Raw genomic sequence first — 18,832 nt, 5'->3', positions numbered from 1 at the left:
TTTAACCATTTTTTACTGTACAGTTCAGTGGCATTAGGTGCAGTCACATTCTTGTGCAACAGTCCTCACCATCCATCTCTGGAACATTTTTTATTTTCCCAAATTGAAATTCTGTACCCATTGAACAATAACTCCCCATTTGTATCTTCCCCCAGCCCCTGGCAGCTACCATTCTACTTTCTGTCTCTATGAATTTGACTATAGGTATCTCAAAGCAGGAGGTCAAATAGTATTTGTCCTTTTGTGTCCCTTTTCACTTAGCATAATGTCTCGTGTTCATCCATGTTGTAGCATATATTAGAATTTTCTTCCTTTTTATGCTTAAATAACATTCCATTGTGTGTATATACTGTATTTTGTTAATTCATTCATCCATCCATGAACACTTGGATTGCTTATACCTTTTGACAGTTGTGTCTAATGCTACTATAAACTTGGGTATACAAATGTCTCCTTGATTCCCTGCTTTCAAATATATAGCCAGATATGGTGCTGGGTCATATGACAATTCTGTTTATAATTTTTTAAGGAACTACTGTAGTGTTCCATAGCAGCTTCACCATTTTACATTCCCACCAGCAGTACACAATTTCTCCACATTCTCACCAACACTTATTTTCTGTTTGTTTTTTTTCTTTGATAATAGCCATCCTAATGGGTATGAGGTGGTATCTTATTGTGGTTTGGATTTGCATTTCCCTAATGATTAGTGATACTGAACATCTTTTCATGTGCTTATTGCCATTTGTATATTTTCTTTGGAGAAATGTCTAAGTTCTTTGCGCATTTTTAAATCAAGTTTTTCGTTTTGTTGTTGAGTGTACGCGTTTTAAAATATATTCTGGATATTAACTCATCAGATATATGATTTGCAAATATTTTCTCCCATTTTGTGGGTTACCTTTTCACTTTGTTGATAGTGTCCTTTGATGCACAAAGGTTTTAATTTTGATGAAGTCCATTTTATCTTTTTTTTTTTTTTGCCTATGCTTTTGGTATCATATCTAAGAAATTATTCCCAAATTCAGTGTCATGAAGATTCTCCTCTATGATTTTTTTCCTAAGAGTTTTGTAGTTTTAGCTCTTACGTTTAACTTTTTAATCCATTTTGAGTTAATTTTTGTATATGGTGTAAGGTAGGGGACCAACTTCATTCTTTTGCATGTGGATATCTAGTTTTCTTAGCATTTGTTGAAAAGATTGTCCTTTCCCTGTTGAATGGTCTTGTCACTTTTGTAGAAGATCATTTGACCATATATGTGAGAGTTTATTTCTGGTCTCTCTGTTCTATTGGTCTTTTGTCTGTCTTTATGCAAATACACTGTTTTGACTACTGTAGTTTTGTAGCAAGCTTTGAAATCAGGATGAATGGGACCTCCAACTTGTGTTTTCTTTTTCAAGACTGTTTTGGTTATTCAGGGTCCCTTGAGATTCCATATGAAATTCAAGATGCTTTACTATTCCATTCGCACCAAAAATGTCATTTGGATTTTGGTAGGGATTGCAGTGAATCTTAGTTGTCTTTGGGTAGTATCAACATTTTAATAATATTAACTCTTCTAATCCATAAACATGGAATGTCTTCCCATTTATTTGTATCATTTTTAACTCCTTTTGGCAATGTTTTGTAGTTTTTAGTGAACAAGTCTTTTTCCTCCTTGGTTATGTTTACTCCTAAGTATTCTATTTGGTGGTTTTGTAAATGGAATTGCTTTCTTAACTTTGTTTTCAGGTTGTTAATTGTTAGTGTATAGAAATGCAACTGATTTTTGTATGTTGTTTTGTATTTTGTACATTTTGCTGAATTCATTAGTTCTAACATTTTTGTGTGTGTGTGGAATTTTGGGGGTTTTGTACATAGAACATTATGTCATCTGCAAACAGAGCCAGTTTTACTACTTCCTTTTTAATTCGGATGCCTTTTATTTCTTTATCTTGCTTAATTGCCCTAGCTAGGACATCTAGTACTATGTTGAATAGAAGTGGCAAGAGTGGGCATCCATGCCTTGTTCCTGATTTTAGAGGAAAAGCTTTCAGTTTTCACCATTGAATATGCTGTTAGCTGAGAGTTTCTCATAGGTCAATTTTATTATGTTGAGGTAATTTCTTTCTATTCCTAGTTTGAGTGTTTGTTTTTATTTTTAAATCATGAAAGGGTGTTGAATTTTGTCAAATGCTTTTTTTGCATTAGTTTAGGTGACTGTCGTTTTTTCCCCTCTTCAATGTGTTAATGTGTTGTATTACATTGATTTTTCATATGTTGACCCACTTTTGCATTTCAGGAATAAATCTCATTTGGTCATGGTGTATGATCCTTTTAATGTGCTGTTGAATTCTGTTAGTATTTTGTTGAGGATTTTTTTTTTTTTTTTTGGCCATGTTGTGTGGCTTGTGGGATCTTAGTTCCCTGACCAGGGACTGAACCTGGGCCCTCACAGTGAGAGTGCAAAGTCTTAGCCACTGGACTGCCAGATAATTCCCTTGTTGAAGATTTTTGAGGATTGGTGTTAATTCTTCTTTGAGTGTTTGGTAGAATTCTTTAGTGAAGCCATCTGGTCCTGGGCATTTCTTTGTTGAGAGGTTTTTGATGACTAATTGAATCTCATTACTGGTTATAAGTCTATTAATATTTTCTCTTTCTTCATGATTCAGTCTTGGTAGGTTTTGTGTTTTTAGGAATTAGTTCATTTCATCTAGGTTATCCAATTTGTTGACATACAGTTAGTCTTATAATTCTTTTTATTCCTGTAAAATCACTTGTAAAGTTTCTTTATTTCTGATTTTAGTTATTTGAGTCTTCTCTCTTTTTTTCTTCATCAATCTAGCCAAAGGATTATAAATTTTATTGATCTTTTTTGGTTTTGTTTAGTTTCTCTACTGTTTTTCTATTCTTTACTTTATCTCTGCCCTAATTGCTATTATTTCCTTCCTTCTGCTAGCTTTGGCTTTATTTGTTCTTCTTCTAGTTCCTTAAGGTCGTTAATTTGAGATCTTTCTCCTTTTTTAATATAAGCATTTACAGCTATAAATTTCTCTCTTAGCACTTCGTTTGCAGAATCCCATATGTTTTGGTATGCTGTGTTTTCATTTGTCTCGAGATTTTTTTTTATCTTTTGACAAAAGATTTTTTGTTGTTGTTTCTTCTTTGACCCATTGATTTTTTTTTTTTTGAGACTGTTGTTTAACTTCTACATCTTGTGGATTTTCCAGTTTTCCTTCTGCTGTTAATTTCTGGTTTCATTCCATTGTGATCAGAAAAGATACTTTGTATGATTTCAGTCCTTTTAAATACTAAGATTTGTTTTGTGGCCTAATTTATGGCCTATCCTGGAGAACGTTCTGTGTGTACTTGAGAAAAATGTGTATCCTGCTATTTTGCATGTTTTGTATATGTTTGTTAGGTACAGTTAGTCTGTCATGCTCAAGTTCTTTATTTCCTTATTGATATTGTGTCTGGTGGTTCTATTCATTATTGAAAGTGGAGTATTAAAGTTTCCTACTATTACTGCAGAGTTGTTTCTCCCTTTTTGTTGCATATATTTAGGAGCTCTGATGTTTGGTGCATATATATTTGTAATTGTTATATCTTCTTGGTGAATTAATTCTTTTATCATTATGTAAATTTGTTTCTTGTAACAGTGTTTGAATTAAAGTCTATTTTGTCTGTTATTAGCATAGTTTCCCCAACTCTTGTGGTTACTATTTGCATGGAATATCTTTTTCCATCATTTTACTTTCAACCTTGTGTGTCCTTAGACCTAAGGTGAGTCTCTGGTAGACAGCATGTAACTGGATACTGTTTATCCATTTTGCCAGTCTGTTGCTTTTGGTTGGGGAGTTTAATCCATTTACGTTTAAAGTAATTACTAATAGGGGAGAGGTTACTCTTGCTATTTTGTTTTCTGTGTGTCTTTTAGCTTTCTTGTCCCTTATTTTCTCCCTTATTTCCTCCCTTATTACATTCTTTTGTGTGTAGTTTTTTTGTAATGACACATTTTGATTGTTTTCTCATTTCCTTTTGTGTGTTCTCTATAGATATTTTCTTTGTGGTTATCATGGAGATTACTTATAGCATCTTAAAGTTGTAATAATCTATTTTGAACTGATACCAACTCACCTTTAATTTCATATAAAAACTCTGCTTCTTTTCAGCTCTACCCTCCCCCACTTTATATTACTGATGTCCCAAATTATGTCTTTATATATTGTGTACTCGATATAGATTTATAATTACAGTTTCTTAATGCTCTTATCTCTTAAATCTCATAGAGGACTAAAAAGTACAGTTAACAAAACAAAATTATAATAATACTGGTTTTTATATTTGTCATTGTATTTATCTTTACCAGAGAACTTTATATTTTTGTGTGGCTTCAGATTACTGTCTAGCTTCCTTTCATGCCGATTTAAAGGACTCCCTTTAGTATTTATTGTAGGGTAGACCTAGTAGTAATGAACTCCTTCAGCTTTTATCTGGAAATGCCTTATTTGCAGGACAGTTTCCCAGATATAGAATTCCTAGTTTAGTCTTTTCTTTCACCACTTCATTATTTTTTCTTTTTCTTTGGCCACACCACATGGCACGTGAGATCCTAGTTCCCTGACCAGGGATCGAACCCATGCCCCCTGCATTGGAAGCGTGGAATCTTAACCACTGGACCACCAAGGAAGTCCCTCAGCACTTTAAATATATGTCATACCACTGCCTTTTTCTTTTCAAAGTTTCTGGTGAGAAATCTGCTTGTTATCTTACCGAGGATCCCTTGTATGTGATGAGTTGCTTTTCTCTTGCTGCTTTAAATAGTGCTGTTATTTAATTTCAGTTTCCAATTGTTTATTGCTACTATACAGCCATACAATTTTTGTAAATTGCCTTACATCAGTCTGAATGTTTATGTAACCCCCAAATTAATATGTTGAAATCCTAACCCCCAAAAGGTGATGGTAATTAGGAGGTGGGGCCTTTGGGAGACGATTAGGTCATGAGGATGGAGTCTTCAATTAATGGGATTAGTTACCTTATAAGAGACCCCACAGGGCTCCCTAGCCCCTCTGCCATATGAGGACACAGTGAGAAGCCATTGTCTGTGAACCAGAAAGTGGGCTCTACCAGATACCAAATCTGCTGGTGCCTTGATCTCAGGCTTCTCAGCCTCCAGAATTGTGAAAAATAAATTTCCATTGTTAATAAGCTACCTAGTTTATGGTATTTTGTTATAGCAGCCCAAATGATCTAAAACAGTTTCCTTATCCTTTTAATGTTTTGGGGATCTATGGTGACACCCTATCCTTAATTAGTAATATCGTTTCTTTTCTCTTTTTGTTAGTCTGGCTACGTTTTTTCATTTTTATTCATCTTTTCAAGGAATGAACTTTTGGTCTAATTGACTTTTTCTGTTCTCAGTTTCATGTATTTTTCTTTTTATCTTTATTTCTTTATTTGCTATGAGCTTAATTTGGTCTTCTCTTTTTTAGTTTCTTAAGGTAGAATTTTAGGCCACTGATTGAGACTTGCTTCTTTTCTTATATAGTCATGCAATGCTATAAATTCCCTCTAGGCACTGCTTTAGCTACATCTCAGGTTTTGAAATGTAATGTTTTTGTTTGCATTCAATTAAAATTATGTTTTAATTTCCCTTGTGACTTCTTCTTTGACCCATGCGTATTTAAAAATGCGTTGTTTAATTTGTAAATATTTGAGGATTTTCCAGATTTTTCTGTTACTGATTTCTGGTTTAATTCCTTTGTGCTAAGAGAACATACTTTGTATGTGTGAAATTTGCCAAGATTTGTTTTATGATCCAGAATATGGTCCATCTTGGTAAACATTCTGTGTGCTCTTGAAAAGAATGTGCATTTGGCTCTTTGGGGGTGGAGTATTCTATAAATGCCAATTAGGTTATGCTGGTTGATTGTGTTGTTCAGTTCTTCTACATTCTTACTGAATTTCAGTCTGCTTTTTTTATTGATTAGTAAGAAGAATGTTGAATTCTCCAACTATGTTTGTGAATTTGTCTGTTAATCTTTTCAGTTCTGTCAGTTTTGATTTATATTTGTCCTTTTGTATTTGGCTTATTCTAGTTAGTACAATCCTTTATATTTTTTATTTATCCATTGAGCATGATGTCACTTGTCCTTTCTACTTCATTGAATTATTGTTTAAAATAAAATAGTTAAAACCTAAGAGGTATATAAATTTAAGATAGTATTTATAAAAACTGGTAAATATTATCTGAAAACAGTCAACTGATTTGCTGTCTATGTATGACTGTAAGTGGGTTTACTTTATTTACAACTTAAAAGTTATTCTCATCTTATATAGAAATGCTAGGGGTGTTCCAAAATTCAAAATTAGGGAATATCATCTGACAGGGAAGAAATATGTTTTCAGAGGCCACTTGTGAACTGTTTAAGTAATTTTATATTTTGTGTAATCCAATGTTTTATATACCTTGTTTGACAGGAAAAAACTTTATTGCATTTATTTCTCTTTTTAGGATTCTAATTCTCAGATGGATTTAAGCCTTCAGGTAACTGATGATGATATTAATGAGATAATTCAAATAGATGGAACTGGAGATACAGCTTCCAATGATGAAATAGGAAGTACAAGAGATGTAGATGAGAACAAATTTCTAGGGATTACTGATGCAGGAGACCTGAAGGTACTTGAAGAAGCCAGCAGTATATCAAATGAAGATTCAATGGCCAACAGTAGTGATAATGAAGACCCTCAAGTAGACCTTGTGGAAGAGGTAAGGATTATTTTTGAGCTGAAACTTTTTAAAATTTATAGCATTTGTACTTTAATATACTTTGGAACCAAGAGGAATAACAATTAAGGTTAATCCTGTCTTTTGTCTTTAAAATGAGACTTATTGTATCTAGTATTTAAACTTTTAATCTTAAACTGTAATTTAACTCAGTATTAAGTATTTAGGAATCAGCTACTATATTTGTTGGTCTTAACTAGAGGTAGTGAGAGGTTTAAGGGATGGGAGTGGAGGTAAAGAGGGCAGCTAGGGTAGAAGCATATCATATCTGCTCTAATCCTAATAAATGCCGTGAAATCTTTGTGGAATGTGATAATTAAGAAGCATGTAAGTGGTATGTATTAACTATCATTTATGGTGCCGTACATATGTGCCAGATACCATACTAAATCTTACTGCCTTTTGTTATTTAATATTACCACTGCCTTATGGGTTTTATGAGTCTTATTACTGTCCTCATTTTGCAGATGAGAAAACTGAGATACAAGGAGTTTTAGTAGCTTGCCAAAGGTCAGTCTTGTGGTTATTGAGTGACTAAGTTGGGATTCAAACTCAGGCTGTTTGACTTTTAAATACAGTACTATTCTGTGTCCTTGGAGGGAGAGAATATGTCCCTCTGTCTTTAAAAAATTCAAAGCATCATGAAATTCATTAATATGAGTATCTTTCATCTTTAGGACCCTTTAAATTCTGGGGATGATGTTAGTGAGCAGGATGTGCCGGACCTGTTTGACACAGATAATGTAATTGTCTGTCAGTATGATAAGGTACTGTATTCACCTTTTAGACTTTAGGTTTATTAATTGCATTTATAGTAGAAAATAAGCAAAATAATGGGAAATGTGATGATCAGTTACTGTTCAGTTAAATTAATCTCAAAATAGCTAAGTAATTCTATAAATTTGGGAGGGTATTTTGGGTCTAACACTGTGCTGTGTGGTCTTGGTGATACCAAAAAAGTGATAGGCCTTGTCTTATGGAGGTGATAGTCTTATTGAAGAAAGGTGTTTCTGTATGGAATAATAGAATGGCATACAATAAGATAGTAGGTAAATCAAAAGCTAAAATATGTGACAGGTAGATCAAATACTAAAATACATGGCATATAAATCAAATGCTAAGATGAGTGGCATGTAAATCAAATGCTATGATAAGTGGCACAGACAGTTAGTCCTAAAAGGGGCTAGGAAATGCAAGAAATCGTTTGTAGTTGGAGTTCTCCACAAATCCTTCATGGGTGATGTGGGGCTTTGAAATAGATCTTGAATGATTTGTAGGATATAGATAAGTATGGAGAGTAGGCATTCAGAGTAGAGTAGCCTGATAAAAGGCAGAGAAATGAACGCATGTAGAATTTATAAGGGACAGTGAAGAGACAGCTCTGCCTTGAATGAGGTGTTTTCCTTTTGAATGTGTTAGGAAATGAGGCTGGGTGGTGGACAGAGGTGGGAGCAGATTGGAAAATCCAGAATCCTGGTAGGGGAAGTTCAAACTTGATTTGATGGACATTAACCTTATGAGGATGATATTGAGAAAATTGTAATTGGGTTTAAAAACTGGCATTGTTTGCTAATTTGGAAGAGGCAAATAGTAAGAAGAACAGGGATAGTACATAAAGTAACAGAGCCCAGACTAAGGATGGAAGAGTTAGAGATTATGGTGGAAGAATCATTGGACTTCCAATACTATGTTGAAGAGAAGTGGTGAGAGTGGGCATTCTTGTCTTGTTCCAGATATTAGTGGGAAGGCTTTTAGCTTTTCACCTTTGAGTATTATATTGGCTGTGGGTTTGTCATAAATTGCTTTTAGTATGTTGAGATATGTTCCCTCTATACCACTTTCCTAAGGGTTTTTTATCATGAGTGGGTGTTGAATTTTACCAGATGCTTTTTCTGCATCTATTGAGGTGATCATGTGGTTTTTGTCCTTTTTTTTTGTTGATGGGGTGTATCACATTGATTGATTTGTGAATGTTGAACCATCCTTGTGACCCTGGCATGAATCCAGCTTGGTCATGGTATATGACCTTTTTTATGTGTTGTTGGATTCAGTTTGCTAATATTTTGTTGAGAATTTTTGCATCTATATTCATCAAAGATATTGGCCTGTAATTTTCTTTTTTGGTAGTTGTCTTTGTCTGGTTTTGGTATCAGGGTGATGGTGGCTTCATGAAATATTTTTGGGAGAGTTCCTTCCTCTTTAATCTTTTGGAAGAGTTTGAGAAGGATTGGTATAAGTTCTTCTTTGTATGTTTGGTAGAATATACACTGAGGAAAAGACAGTCTCTTCAGCAGGTGGCGTTGGGAAAGTTGGACAGCCACATGTAAGTCAATGAAGTTAGAACACACCCTCACACCATACACAAAAAATAAACTCAAAATGGCTCAAAGGCCTGAATATAAGACAAGACACCATAAAACTCCTAGAAGAGAACATAGGCAAAACATTCTCTGACATAAATTGTACCAATGTTTTCTTAGGCCAGTCTCCCAAGGCAATAGACATAAAAGCAAAAATAAACAGGTGGGACCTAATCAAACTTACGAGCTTTTGCACAGCAAAGGAAACCATAAATAAAATGAAAAGATAAACAAAAAGGTCCTACTGTATAGCACAGCGAACTATATTCAATATCCTGTGATAAACCATAATGGAAAAGAATTAAAAAAAAAAGAATGTCTATATGTGTATAACTGAGTCACTTTGCTGTACAGCAGAGATTGGCACAACATTGTAAGTCAACTATACTTCAATAAAAAAAAATAAAATTAAGTAAAAAAAAAATAAACGAAAAGACAACCTACAGACTGGGAGAAAATATTTGCAAATGATGTGACTGACGAGGGCTTAATTTCCAAAATATACAAACAGTTCATACAACTCAACAACAAAAAAACAAACAAGCCAATCCAAAAGTGGGCAGAAGACCTAAATAGACACTTCTCCAAAGAAGATATGCAGATGGCCAATAGACATGTGAAAAGATGCTCAACATTTCTAATTATTAGAGAAATGCAAATTAAAACTACAGTGAGGTACCACCTCACACTGATCAGAATAGCCATCATTAAAAAGTTTACAAATAACAAATGCTGGAGAAGGTGTGGAGAAAAGGGAACCCTCCTACACTGTTGGTGGGAATGTAAATCGGTGCAGTCACTATGGAAAACAGTATGGAAGTTCCTCAAAAAACTACAAATAAAGTTGCCATATGATCCAGTAATCCCACTCCCGGGCATATACCCAAACAAAACTAATTCAAAAAGATACATGCACCCCTCCCCATGTTCATAGCAGCACTATTTACCATTGCCAAGACATGGAAACAACCTAAATGTCCATCGACAGATGAATGGAGATGTGGTATATATATACAGTGGAATATTACTGAGCCATAAAAAAGAATGAAATAATGCCATTTGCAGCAACATGGATGGACCTAGAGATTATCATACTAAGTGAAGTAAGTCAGAAAGAGAAAGAAATACCATATGATATCACTTATATATGGAATCTAAAATATGACACAAATCACTATATCTATGAAACGAACATAGACTCATAGTTACAGAGAGCAGACTTGTGGTTGACAAGGGGGAGGGAGAGTAGGGGAGGGAAGGATTGGGAGTTTGCAGTTATATATATAATATAATATATATATTATAATAATATAATATTATACAACAGGACCCTATTGTATAGCACAGGGAACCATATTCAATATCCTGTGACAAACCATAATGGAAAAGAATATGAAAAAGAATATGTGTGTGTGTGTGTGTGTGTATAACTGAGTCACTTTGCTGTACAGAAGAAATGAACACAACATTGTAAATCAACTGTACTTCAATAAAATTTAAAAAGTAGCATTGGTACTTGGTGATTAGTTGGTCATGAGAGAATGATTGACAAGGGAGAGTTAAAGGTGTCTATCAGGTTTCAAGCCTAAAAATTAGGTTAGTAGCAATTGAACTTTAGCAACTAAAATATAATACAGCTTAAATTTGTTTTTAAACACTATAACTGTGATTATGTAGTCAGTTTTGTGTTCTTAACTTATTCATATTTACATTTTTTAGCAGCTTTGAGATATAATTCACATACTATACACTTCACCTATTTAAAGTGTACAATTCAGTGGTTTTAGTATATTTATGGATATGTGTAACCATTAACACAGTCAATTTTAGAAAATTTTTATCACCTCAGAAAGAAAGCCCATACCCTTTAGTTCTTACTCCCATATTGCCCCCTTTCTCCCATCCCCAGTAGTAAGGAACTACTAATGTACTTTCCATCATTGTAGATTTCCCTATTCTGGAGTTTCATATGAAAGGAATCATATAATATGTGGTCTTTTATGACTGGTTTCATTTATTTCACACTGTGTTTCAAGATTCATCCATATTATAGCTTGTAACAGTTCTTCATTCCTTTTTATTGATGAATACTAGTCCATTGAATGGATATACCGCATTTTGTTTATCCATTCATCTGTTGAGTGATATTTGAGTTGTTTCCACCTTTTGGCTATTATGAAGAATTCTGCTATAAGTATTCATGTACAAGTTTTTTGTGAATATATATTTTCATTTCTCTTGGTAAATACCTAGGAGTGGAATTCCTGGGTCATATGGTAATAATTTGAGGCACTACCAGACTGTTTTCCAAGGTGGCTGTACCATTTTTCATTCCCATCAGCAGTGTATGATGGTTTAGATTGCTTTACATTCTCACTAACACTTGTTATCTGACTTTTTGATTCTAGCCATCCTAGTGGGTGTGAAGTGGTATCTCGTGGTTTTGATTCGCATTTCCCTGATGACTAATGCATATTTACATCTTTGACTTGTTTTCAGTAACAATTTCAATATACTCAGGGGAGATGGAGGATGGTTCTTTGAATTGCTGTAAAAAATGAATCCTTTCCTCTAAAAATAAGATAATTTTCTCTCCTATAACATTTTTTATAGATAGAAAATGGCAATTTAGATGCTGGTAAACATAAGCATAAGAAGGAATAGGTAATAGAAAAGGGACTGGTCTTGGTTTGAAAGTTCTTTTAGATTCTTATAAACAGTGTATTGTGTTCTATAAACAGTGTATTGTGCTGTATAGACACTAGATTATATATGCATTTCTTAGAGTCACAAATAATTTTCTAGACTATTATGGATATAGTATTCTTTGTGGTACTGCATTGTGGGCAATAGCTTGTAATTAATTAACATTGAATTAATAGAATTTAGTATTTTAGTGATGTTAAGGAGAGGTAGGTTGCAGTTTTGGATGTGATGTCCAGGGGAGGCCTTACTGAGAATGTGATTGGGTAAAGATCAAAAGGAGGTAAGAGAGGGGACTTCCTTGGTGGCGCAGTGGTTAAGACTCCATGCTCCCAGTGCAGGGGGCCTGGGTTTGATCCCTGGTCAGGGAACTAGATCCCACATGCATGCCACAACTAAGAGTTCACATGCCACAACTAAGGAGTTGGCAAGGTGCAACTAATGAGCCCGCCTGCCACAACTAAGACCTGGTGCAACCAAATAAATTAAAAAAAATTTTTTTAAAAATGGAGGTAAGAGAATGAACCATGAGGATATTTGGATGTAATCATTTCAGACAGAGGGAACAGTAAATAATACATAAGTCCTGAGGTAGACGAATACCTGTGTGTTCAGGGAACAATGAGGAGAGCAGAGCAGTAAGTGAGGGGAAGAGCAGGATCTTACAGTCCATTTTAAGGACTTTATTTTTTGGATGAGAAGTCATTGGAAAGTTTTGAGCATAGAAATGATATCTGGTTTATGTTTTTAGTAGGGCCATAGTAAAAGTAGACTGGCTACCATGTTTAGAGTAGACTAAGAGGAAGACAAGGGTGAAAATAGGGAAACTAGTCATGAGACATACTAATCCAGGTGAGAGAGGATGGTGGCTTAGACAAGAGTAATAGTAGTGGAGGTGGTAGAAGTGGTTGGAATATGCTTTGTAGGTAGAACTAACATTTACTGATGGATCTGGATATGAGGTGTGAGTAGGAGGTGTAAGGATTGTGTCCAAGATTTCTGGCCTGAATGAGAAGAATGAGTGGCCATTCCTCACTGAGATGCAGAAGACTGTGAGGTTTGGGGGAGAGTATAATAGTGTCCTTGTTTTAAACTTGCTTGAGATGTTTATTGGACATTTATGAAGAGGTGCTGAAGCAGTTGAATGAGAATCTGGAGTTTAAGGGAGAGGTGTGAGCTAGAGATATAATTTTGGAGAGTCATCAGCATATAGATGATGTTTAAAGCCATGAGATTAGATAAGATCACCAAGAGAGTGAATATCAACAGAAAGAAGAGTCCTGGTACACTATAAAATTGAGAGGTAAGAGAGAGAAGGAGGAATCAAAGGAGTGGCCAAAGAGTCATGCGGAAAGCCAGGAATGTTCTAGAAGCCAAGTAAGGAAAATATTTCAAAGAGGATATATTGAATGGTGCCAGTAGATCAAGTATTTAAAAAATTTTTTTCCTTATTATGTTATCTCTTTTGTTGCTGTGGTAAACGGGCTCTTTATATCTTCTAACTGTTGCTTATATATCAGTATTTGAAGGCAATGAATTTCAGTTTATTAATTTTGTATCAATACTGAATTCTTATTTAGTCATTTTAAATTGATTATCTTAGGTTTTTCAGACATCCAGTCATTGCATCTGCAAATTTAGTTCATCTCTTCCAATATTTATCTCTGTAGTTCTTTCTTCTCGTCTAATTGTATTGGCTAGTACTCTAGAGTGAAAAGTTGGTTAAGAGTGGGTATTCTTGTCTATGTCCTGACTTGAGCGGGAGTACTTTTAGGGTTTCCGCACTAAGCAGTAAGTCACGGCTTTTGGGTTGAGGTAGGGGTATGTGTGTGTGTGTATGTTTGTAGGGCATAGTCTTTCTTATTTTAGTTTAAAAGAAAAAAATCTATAATGCATGAGTTTTATCAAAAGCTTTTCAACATCACTGAAGATGATTATATTATTTGTCTCCTTAGGTCTAGTAATATAGTGTTTGTACTAGTAAATTCCTAATTTTGAACCATTGTTGCATTTCTAGAATAATGTAGTCACTAGATAAAGCTACTGGGATGAGTTGTTGCTGCTGCTTCTACCGTTGTTCTTTTCCTAATTCTGGCCAGATTTTATCATCTTTGTTAAGGATTCTGTTGTCACTGTTGTGTTCCCCGAGACTTAAGATAAGTGCAAGTGGAAATTTGGAAGTCAAACTCAGAAAAGAAATTTTCTGTCGCCAGGCCATTTCCCCCACACACAAATAGAGGGTTTATCCTTTGTATTTTCTTATGCTTCACAAAATGCATCCAAATACTAGTCACAGGCTTTTCTTCCTTGATTTGACTATTTGCAGTCAACACCTAGGTTTAATTTTTACCCTTGATTTCAGATCATATATTTCTACATTTTTAAAATAGTCACTTGTGGTCTACCCAGAAGTAACAATGATTGTATGATTTCTTACCTCTTAAGGTAGTAGGATTTTCTGGTTTTAATTTTGTATCAGGCTGATTTACTGAATCCAAAGAATAGCTAATAGAATCTGATAGATTATAAGTTGTATTTTCAGACCTTGCTCAGTGCGTTATTGTGACTTTCTTCTTAGAAATGAAACACCACTATTTTTTCATTCCGGATAATATTAACTACATCCTCTCTTGTTTATTCCTTTGCAGACATAGTGAACGTTTTGCTTTTCTTGAGCAATCCAGGCATGCCCCTCCTCAGGACTTCTGTTCCCTTTGTCTGGAATGCTCTCTAGTCAATATCTTCTTTTTAAGTCTTTGCTCAAATGTTACTTCACAAGTCAGGCCCACCCTGACTCTTCTATTTAAAATTCTAACCCCACCTCTGTGTTTGTGATATTCCTTTTCCAGATCTATTTTTCATAACACTTAACCACCTTTTAATATTCTGTATAGTTTACGTGTTTATTAAGTTTGTTTCTCCCATCCTTACTAAAATGTAACCTCTTCAAAGACAGGAATTTTTTTCCTGTTCTAAAAAATTATATCTATATTTTCCTCTTTAAAAAGCTAATATAGATCTCCAATGCCTAAAACAATACCTGACACATAGGAACTGAATGAATGAATACACTATCTTGAGGAGGGTCTTATTTATAAAGAACTCCCATTTAGGGTCAGAATAATCCCATGGGATATGCAAAGAAATGTAAATGATCCTTTAACTTCTAAATTTAATTAATTTAGGCTGTTTTTCTCCCTCCAGATTCATCGAAGCAAGAACAAATGGAAATTCTATTTGAAAGATGGTATTATGTGTTTTGGAGGGAGAGACTATGTATTTGCAAAAGCCGTTGGTGATGCAGAGTGGTAAAACTGATGAGCTCAGTACATCACTAAGATCAGTGGGACTATATCACATGTTGTTCCCTGCGTGGAATTTAATAAAATTAGATGCAAATACAAATATACAGTTTTACATTTCTTTCATTTTACATTTCAAACTGTTTGAACAGGTTTTTCTTTTTTAACCCCCATTGTCTATACCATTACAAAGCATAGATGTATCGGGTGTGATGTAGCATGAAAAAATGTCATATTTCTTTAATGTTGAAGTAAAATTTAAATCAGACTCCAGTTCCCCTTCATGGTGAAGTCAGTATCAATTATTAGATTGGGGCTGGTGTTCTTCCCACCTCTCACCAAACCATGTTACAAAAGACCCTGGAGACTAACACAATATTGTAAAGCAGCTATACTCCAATTAAAAAAAAAATCATATTTGAAAAAAAAAAAAAAGGATCCTGGAGAGTCTTATAAGTAGCAGGATTTTAAGAAGGCTTCTCTGGATCTTCAGTCTACGCTTATCACCAGCAGTATGCTGATTGTGCAAGCCCAGATGGTTCCTTGGAGGCAGATGCCTCAGTTGAGCTCATACTAAACATGAAAATAGTTGCTGAGGCCAGGATCCCTAGAGCCAAGGATGAGCCTTTCTGGGTTTATCATGTGGCCAGGCATTCTTCTTTGTACCTGCTATTTCCCTGGGGAACTGTAGGGAGTGGGTTGGGTTCCCATTCTAATTCTTGTTACTTCATACTTCTGTCCTCTTCCCTCTTTCCCTATTTTTTTTTTCTATTTTTCTTACCGTTGAAGACCCCTTTGCAGAGTCTTTACCCCTCAAAGATACTGTCTCTCTTCTTTTTTCCTAACAGGGAATTCCCTCATTGAGTTTAGGTTTTCTAAAACAAAAGTCAAGAAGAGATGTTCTGTTTAGGAACCTTCTGCTTAGGTGAGACAATCTCATTTGAAAAGAGAAGACCTGGATAACTCTTAAAACCAGGGAGAGAAAACAAAATGTAAAATGCAAATAGCACCGTTTTCCTACACCAATGAAAATAAAGCATATTAGTAACCTATTCTGTAATATTCTTTTCCTTAGTAGACTCAAATTCCTCAAAGGAACGTTTTCTCCATCATTCTGCTTCTTTTAGTGGGTGGAGTACACATGGTATCCAAGTCTAGGATCCCTGTTTTGGCCCTGAATGGTGTTCGCCAGGTTAGTAATTCTCTCACAAAAAGCAGTTCTGGGATTGAGTGGGTTATGGTCTGTGAAAGCTCCTTGAGGGTTAGGTACCTGGATCTGGCTGGTCACAGGGTGAATTCCCCATTTCTTTTTCAGAGGCAACCCCACTTGGAGGGTTTAATTTATTCCAACACTTGTTCTGTTCTACCCAAGGGACTCAGCTACTGTTAGGTCTTCTCAAAATCTGGATAAATCTTATCTGGGTCATGGACAACATGAGTGGGACACTGTCTTTGGCCTAAAGTTGGCAGCTGCATGAGGATTCAGTTAGTACTAGTGAGTGAGCTGGTCCCCTCTCCAGATTCTCCAGCTATGCCTTCTTCATCCTCAGAGTGACTGTCCACCACCACCACTGCTATTCCAAATCCTTTTCCGTCTCTTGAGAACTCCCAGGAACTATGGGTTCCCTCATGGATGTTGCCTACCATGAAATGTTCATCTTTTCTACATGGGAGGCAAATGAGGGCACTTATTCTTTGTGTCATTGCTGAAATGTACCCCCTCCAGTGTTGAGGAGGGGGTACACTTTCTATTCTTCTTCCTGCTTTTTTTTTTCCCAGGCTCACCGGGTCACCCTGTATTAACTGCTGAATTTGTCGACAAGGTGCATTCACTTGGAAATTGGGGTTTAATGTGTTGGTTTAAGTGTTTGGGAGAGGCAATAATAGTTTCTAAAATTCCTTTCCTCCTCTCCACTGTGAATTTTAAATTCTCACTTTGCTTTAGTGATTAAAAAAAAATTATATCACAAATACTACTATATTGCCGTCTTTATTTATGTGGTACATTTTATCAGAGAAAAAGTCACTGTCCCATTTGTGTGTCCCTCCTATATTTGATTCTATTCTGTTACATTACAGAAAACTTTTTGATGGTATTGGCCCACTAAGTTGATTTCACTACCTACTGATGGGTCATGACTCACAGTTAAAAATATTTTTAGCCCATGTGCCAAAGATAAAGTGAGACAAATCTTAATCCATTTTGAAAGAGTAAATTGTACTTTAAGTCCTGCAAGTTGGTGGCGTTTACCTGAGACTTGGCTTTAATGTGATACTACTTTTACTTTCAGGAACCTCTTTATCATGTCCAAGCTTAACATTTCTTGTTGCATATTTTAACAAAATATCGTAAAGTAAGTTATATGTTCTTATAAATACAATAACTTGGCAAATGTCACCCTACATCATGTTATAGGTGGTGAATGTCTCTGTGAAAGAAGTTAGTTTGTTGTGTTAAATGAAATTTATGTAAGTATCATGTATAGTAATTTCCTAACGCAAACTTTTTCTCATGCATGCATCCTGCAGTGCTTTTTTAACATACTTTCCACCTCTCCCTGTAGGCTAAGAAGACCTTGAGTTTGCACAGTCTCTTAGGGACTGACCAACTGACCTTGCCTGGATTACCTTCTTTACCTATTTTATTCAGTGTGCTATAATATGTGTAAAAGATTATCTGTTACAGCTCAGACTCCATAGGGCAATGAGACTCCAGTTCTGGCTGAGGCACTCAGTTGAAGTCATTTAAGTTGTGTAGCCAAACTAATAACTTAGAATGAATAGCAAAGGTTAATTGGGTGGCGAGCAGGGGAATTTAGTGGGAGAATTTCTTTTGACTCTTGTTAGTAGGTTAATGCTGTGCTGTTTTTCATGTAAATATACTCTGAACTAGGTGGAAATTTTACTATTTGTAACTAGAAAGCTAAATTATAAATAGGTAGCTCATGGTAATAACTCTTAGGAAGTGACTTGATATTAATAAAAGTATTGCACATTTTGAAGAAAAGATTCTTTCCAATTGTGAACACATTTATTGAAATCTTAATGACATAAAGATTCTTAATTTACACGTGGGCTTATTAATACATTTTTGAGGAAACTAAAACCAGGCCCTTTATAGCAAATGTTACAACATTTGGACAAAATGCCTTTTAAAAATATTTTGTAAGTTTAGATGAGCTACTCCAAATTAACTCTTTTTAGTCATTTTGCAACCTACAAGTGATAACGTCAAACGTGGTAAAAAAAATACATGATAGAAATATAAATTTCTTAGGCATTTGATGTTTTTATGATTTATGTATGAGAGATTATACAGATTAGGAACATACACACTTTCTGTGAGACCATCTCATAAGGAAAATGCTTCTTAACAAGGATTGTTTTATATTTCAGTTATAAAAGTGAATCAGCTAAAAATATTAATCACCTCATGTGCAAGACTAGGATAGATATAGTGGGAGAAATGAAGAAGTAGGAGATGAGTATATCACTAAAGGAATTTATAAGGTAGGTGAAATAAGAGATATACATGTAAAGATAATACCAGCAGTGTAGAACAAAAAATACGTGATACAGATGACAGGTACTAAAGAAGTCTAAAGAGATAAACCATTGTGGGTTACATATTTATTATTTATGCCCTTCTTTATTTGAAGTAAAGGCAGTGTCTTGACTATAGTGGATTAGGGAA

General features: G+C 34.9%; 1 protein-coding gene across 1 annotated transcript in view; it reads left to right on the top strand.

Annotated features, from left to right (window-relative positions):
- Nucleotides 1–15,278, top strand: part of GTF2A1L (general transcription factor IIA subunit 1 like) — a 59,904-nt gene extending 44,626 nt beyond the window's left edge. Inside the window, exons 8-10 of the mRNA XM_029232236.1 lie at nt 6,498–6,755; nt 7,451–7,540; nt 15,041–15,278. Of these exons, the coding sequence (XP_029088069.1) occupies nt 6,498–6,755; nt 7,451–7,540; nt 15,041–15,148 (456 nt within the window). The 3' untranslated portion in view covers nt 15,149–15,278. The remainder of the gene's footprint in view (nt 1–6,497; nt 6,756–7,450; nt 7,541–15,040) is intronic.
- Nucleotides 15,279–18,832: the final 3,554 nt, after the last annotated feature.

This window comes from Monodon monoceros, unplaced genomic scaffold, assembly GCF_005190385.1.
Source record: "Monodon monoceros isolate NGI ecotype Baffin Bay Population unplaced genomic scaffold, NGI_Narwhal_1 Super_Scaffold_19, whole genome shotgun sequence".
Lineage (NCBI taxonomy): Eukaryota > Metazoa > Chordata > Mammalia > Artiodactyla > Monodontidae > Monodon > Monodon monoceros.
Note: the sequence above shows the minus strand (reverse complement) of the source record. Positions and strands in the feature narration are given on the sequence as shown.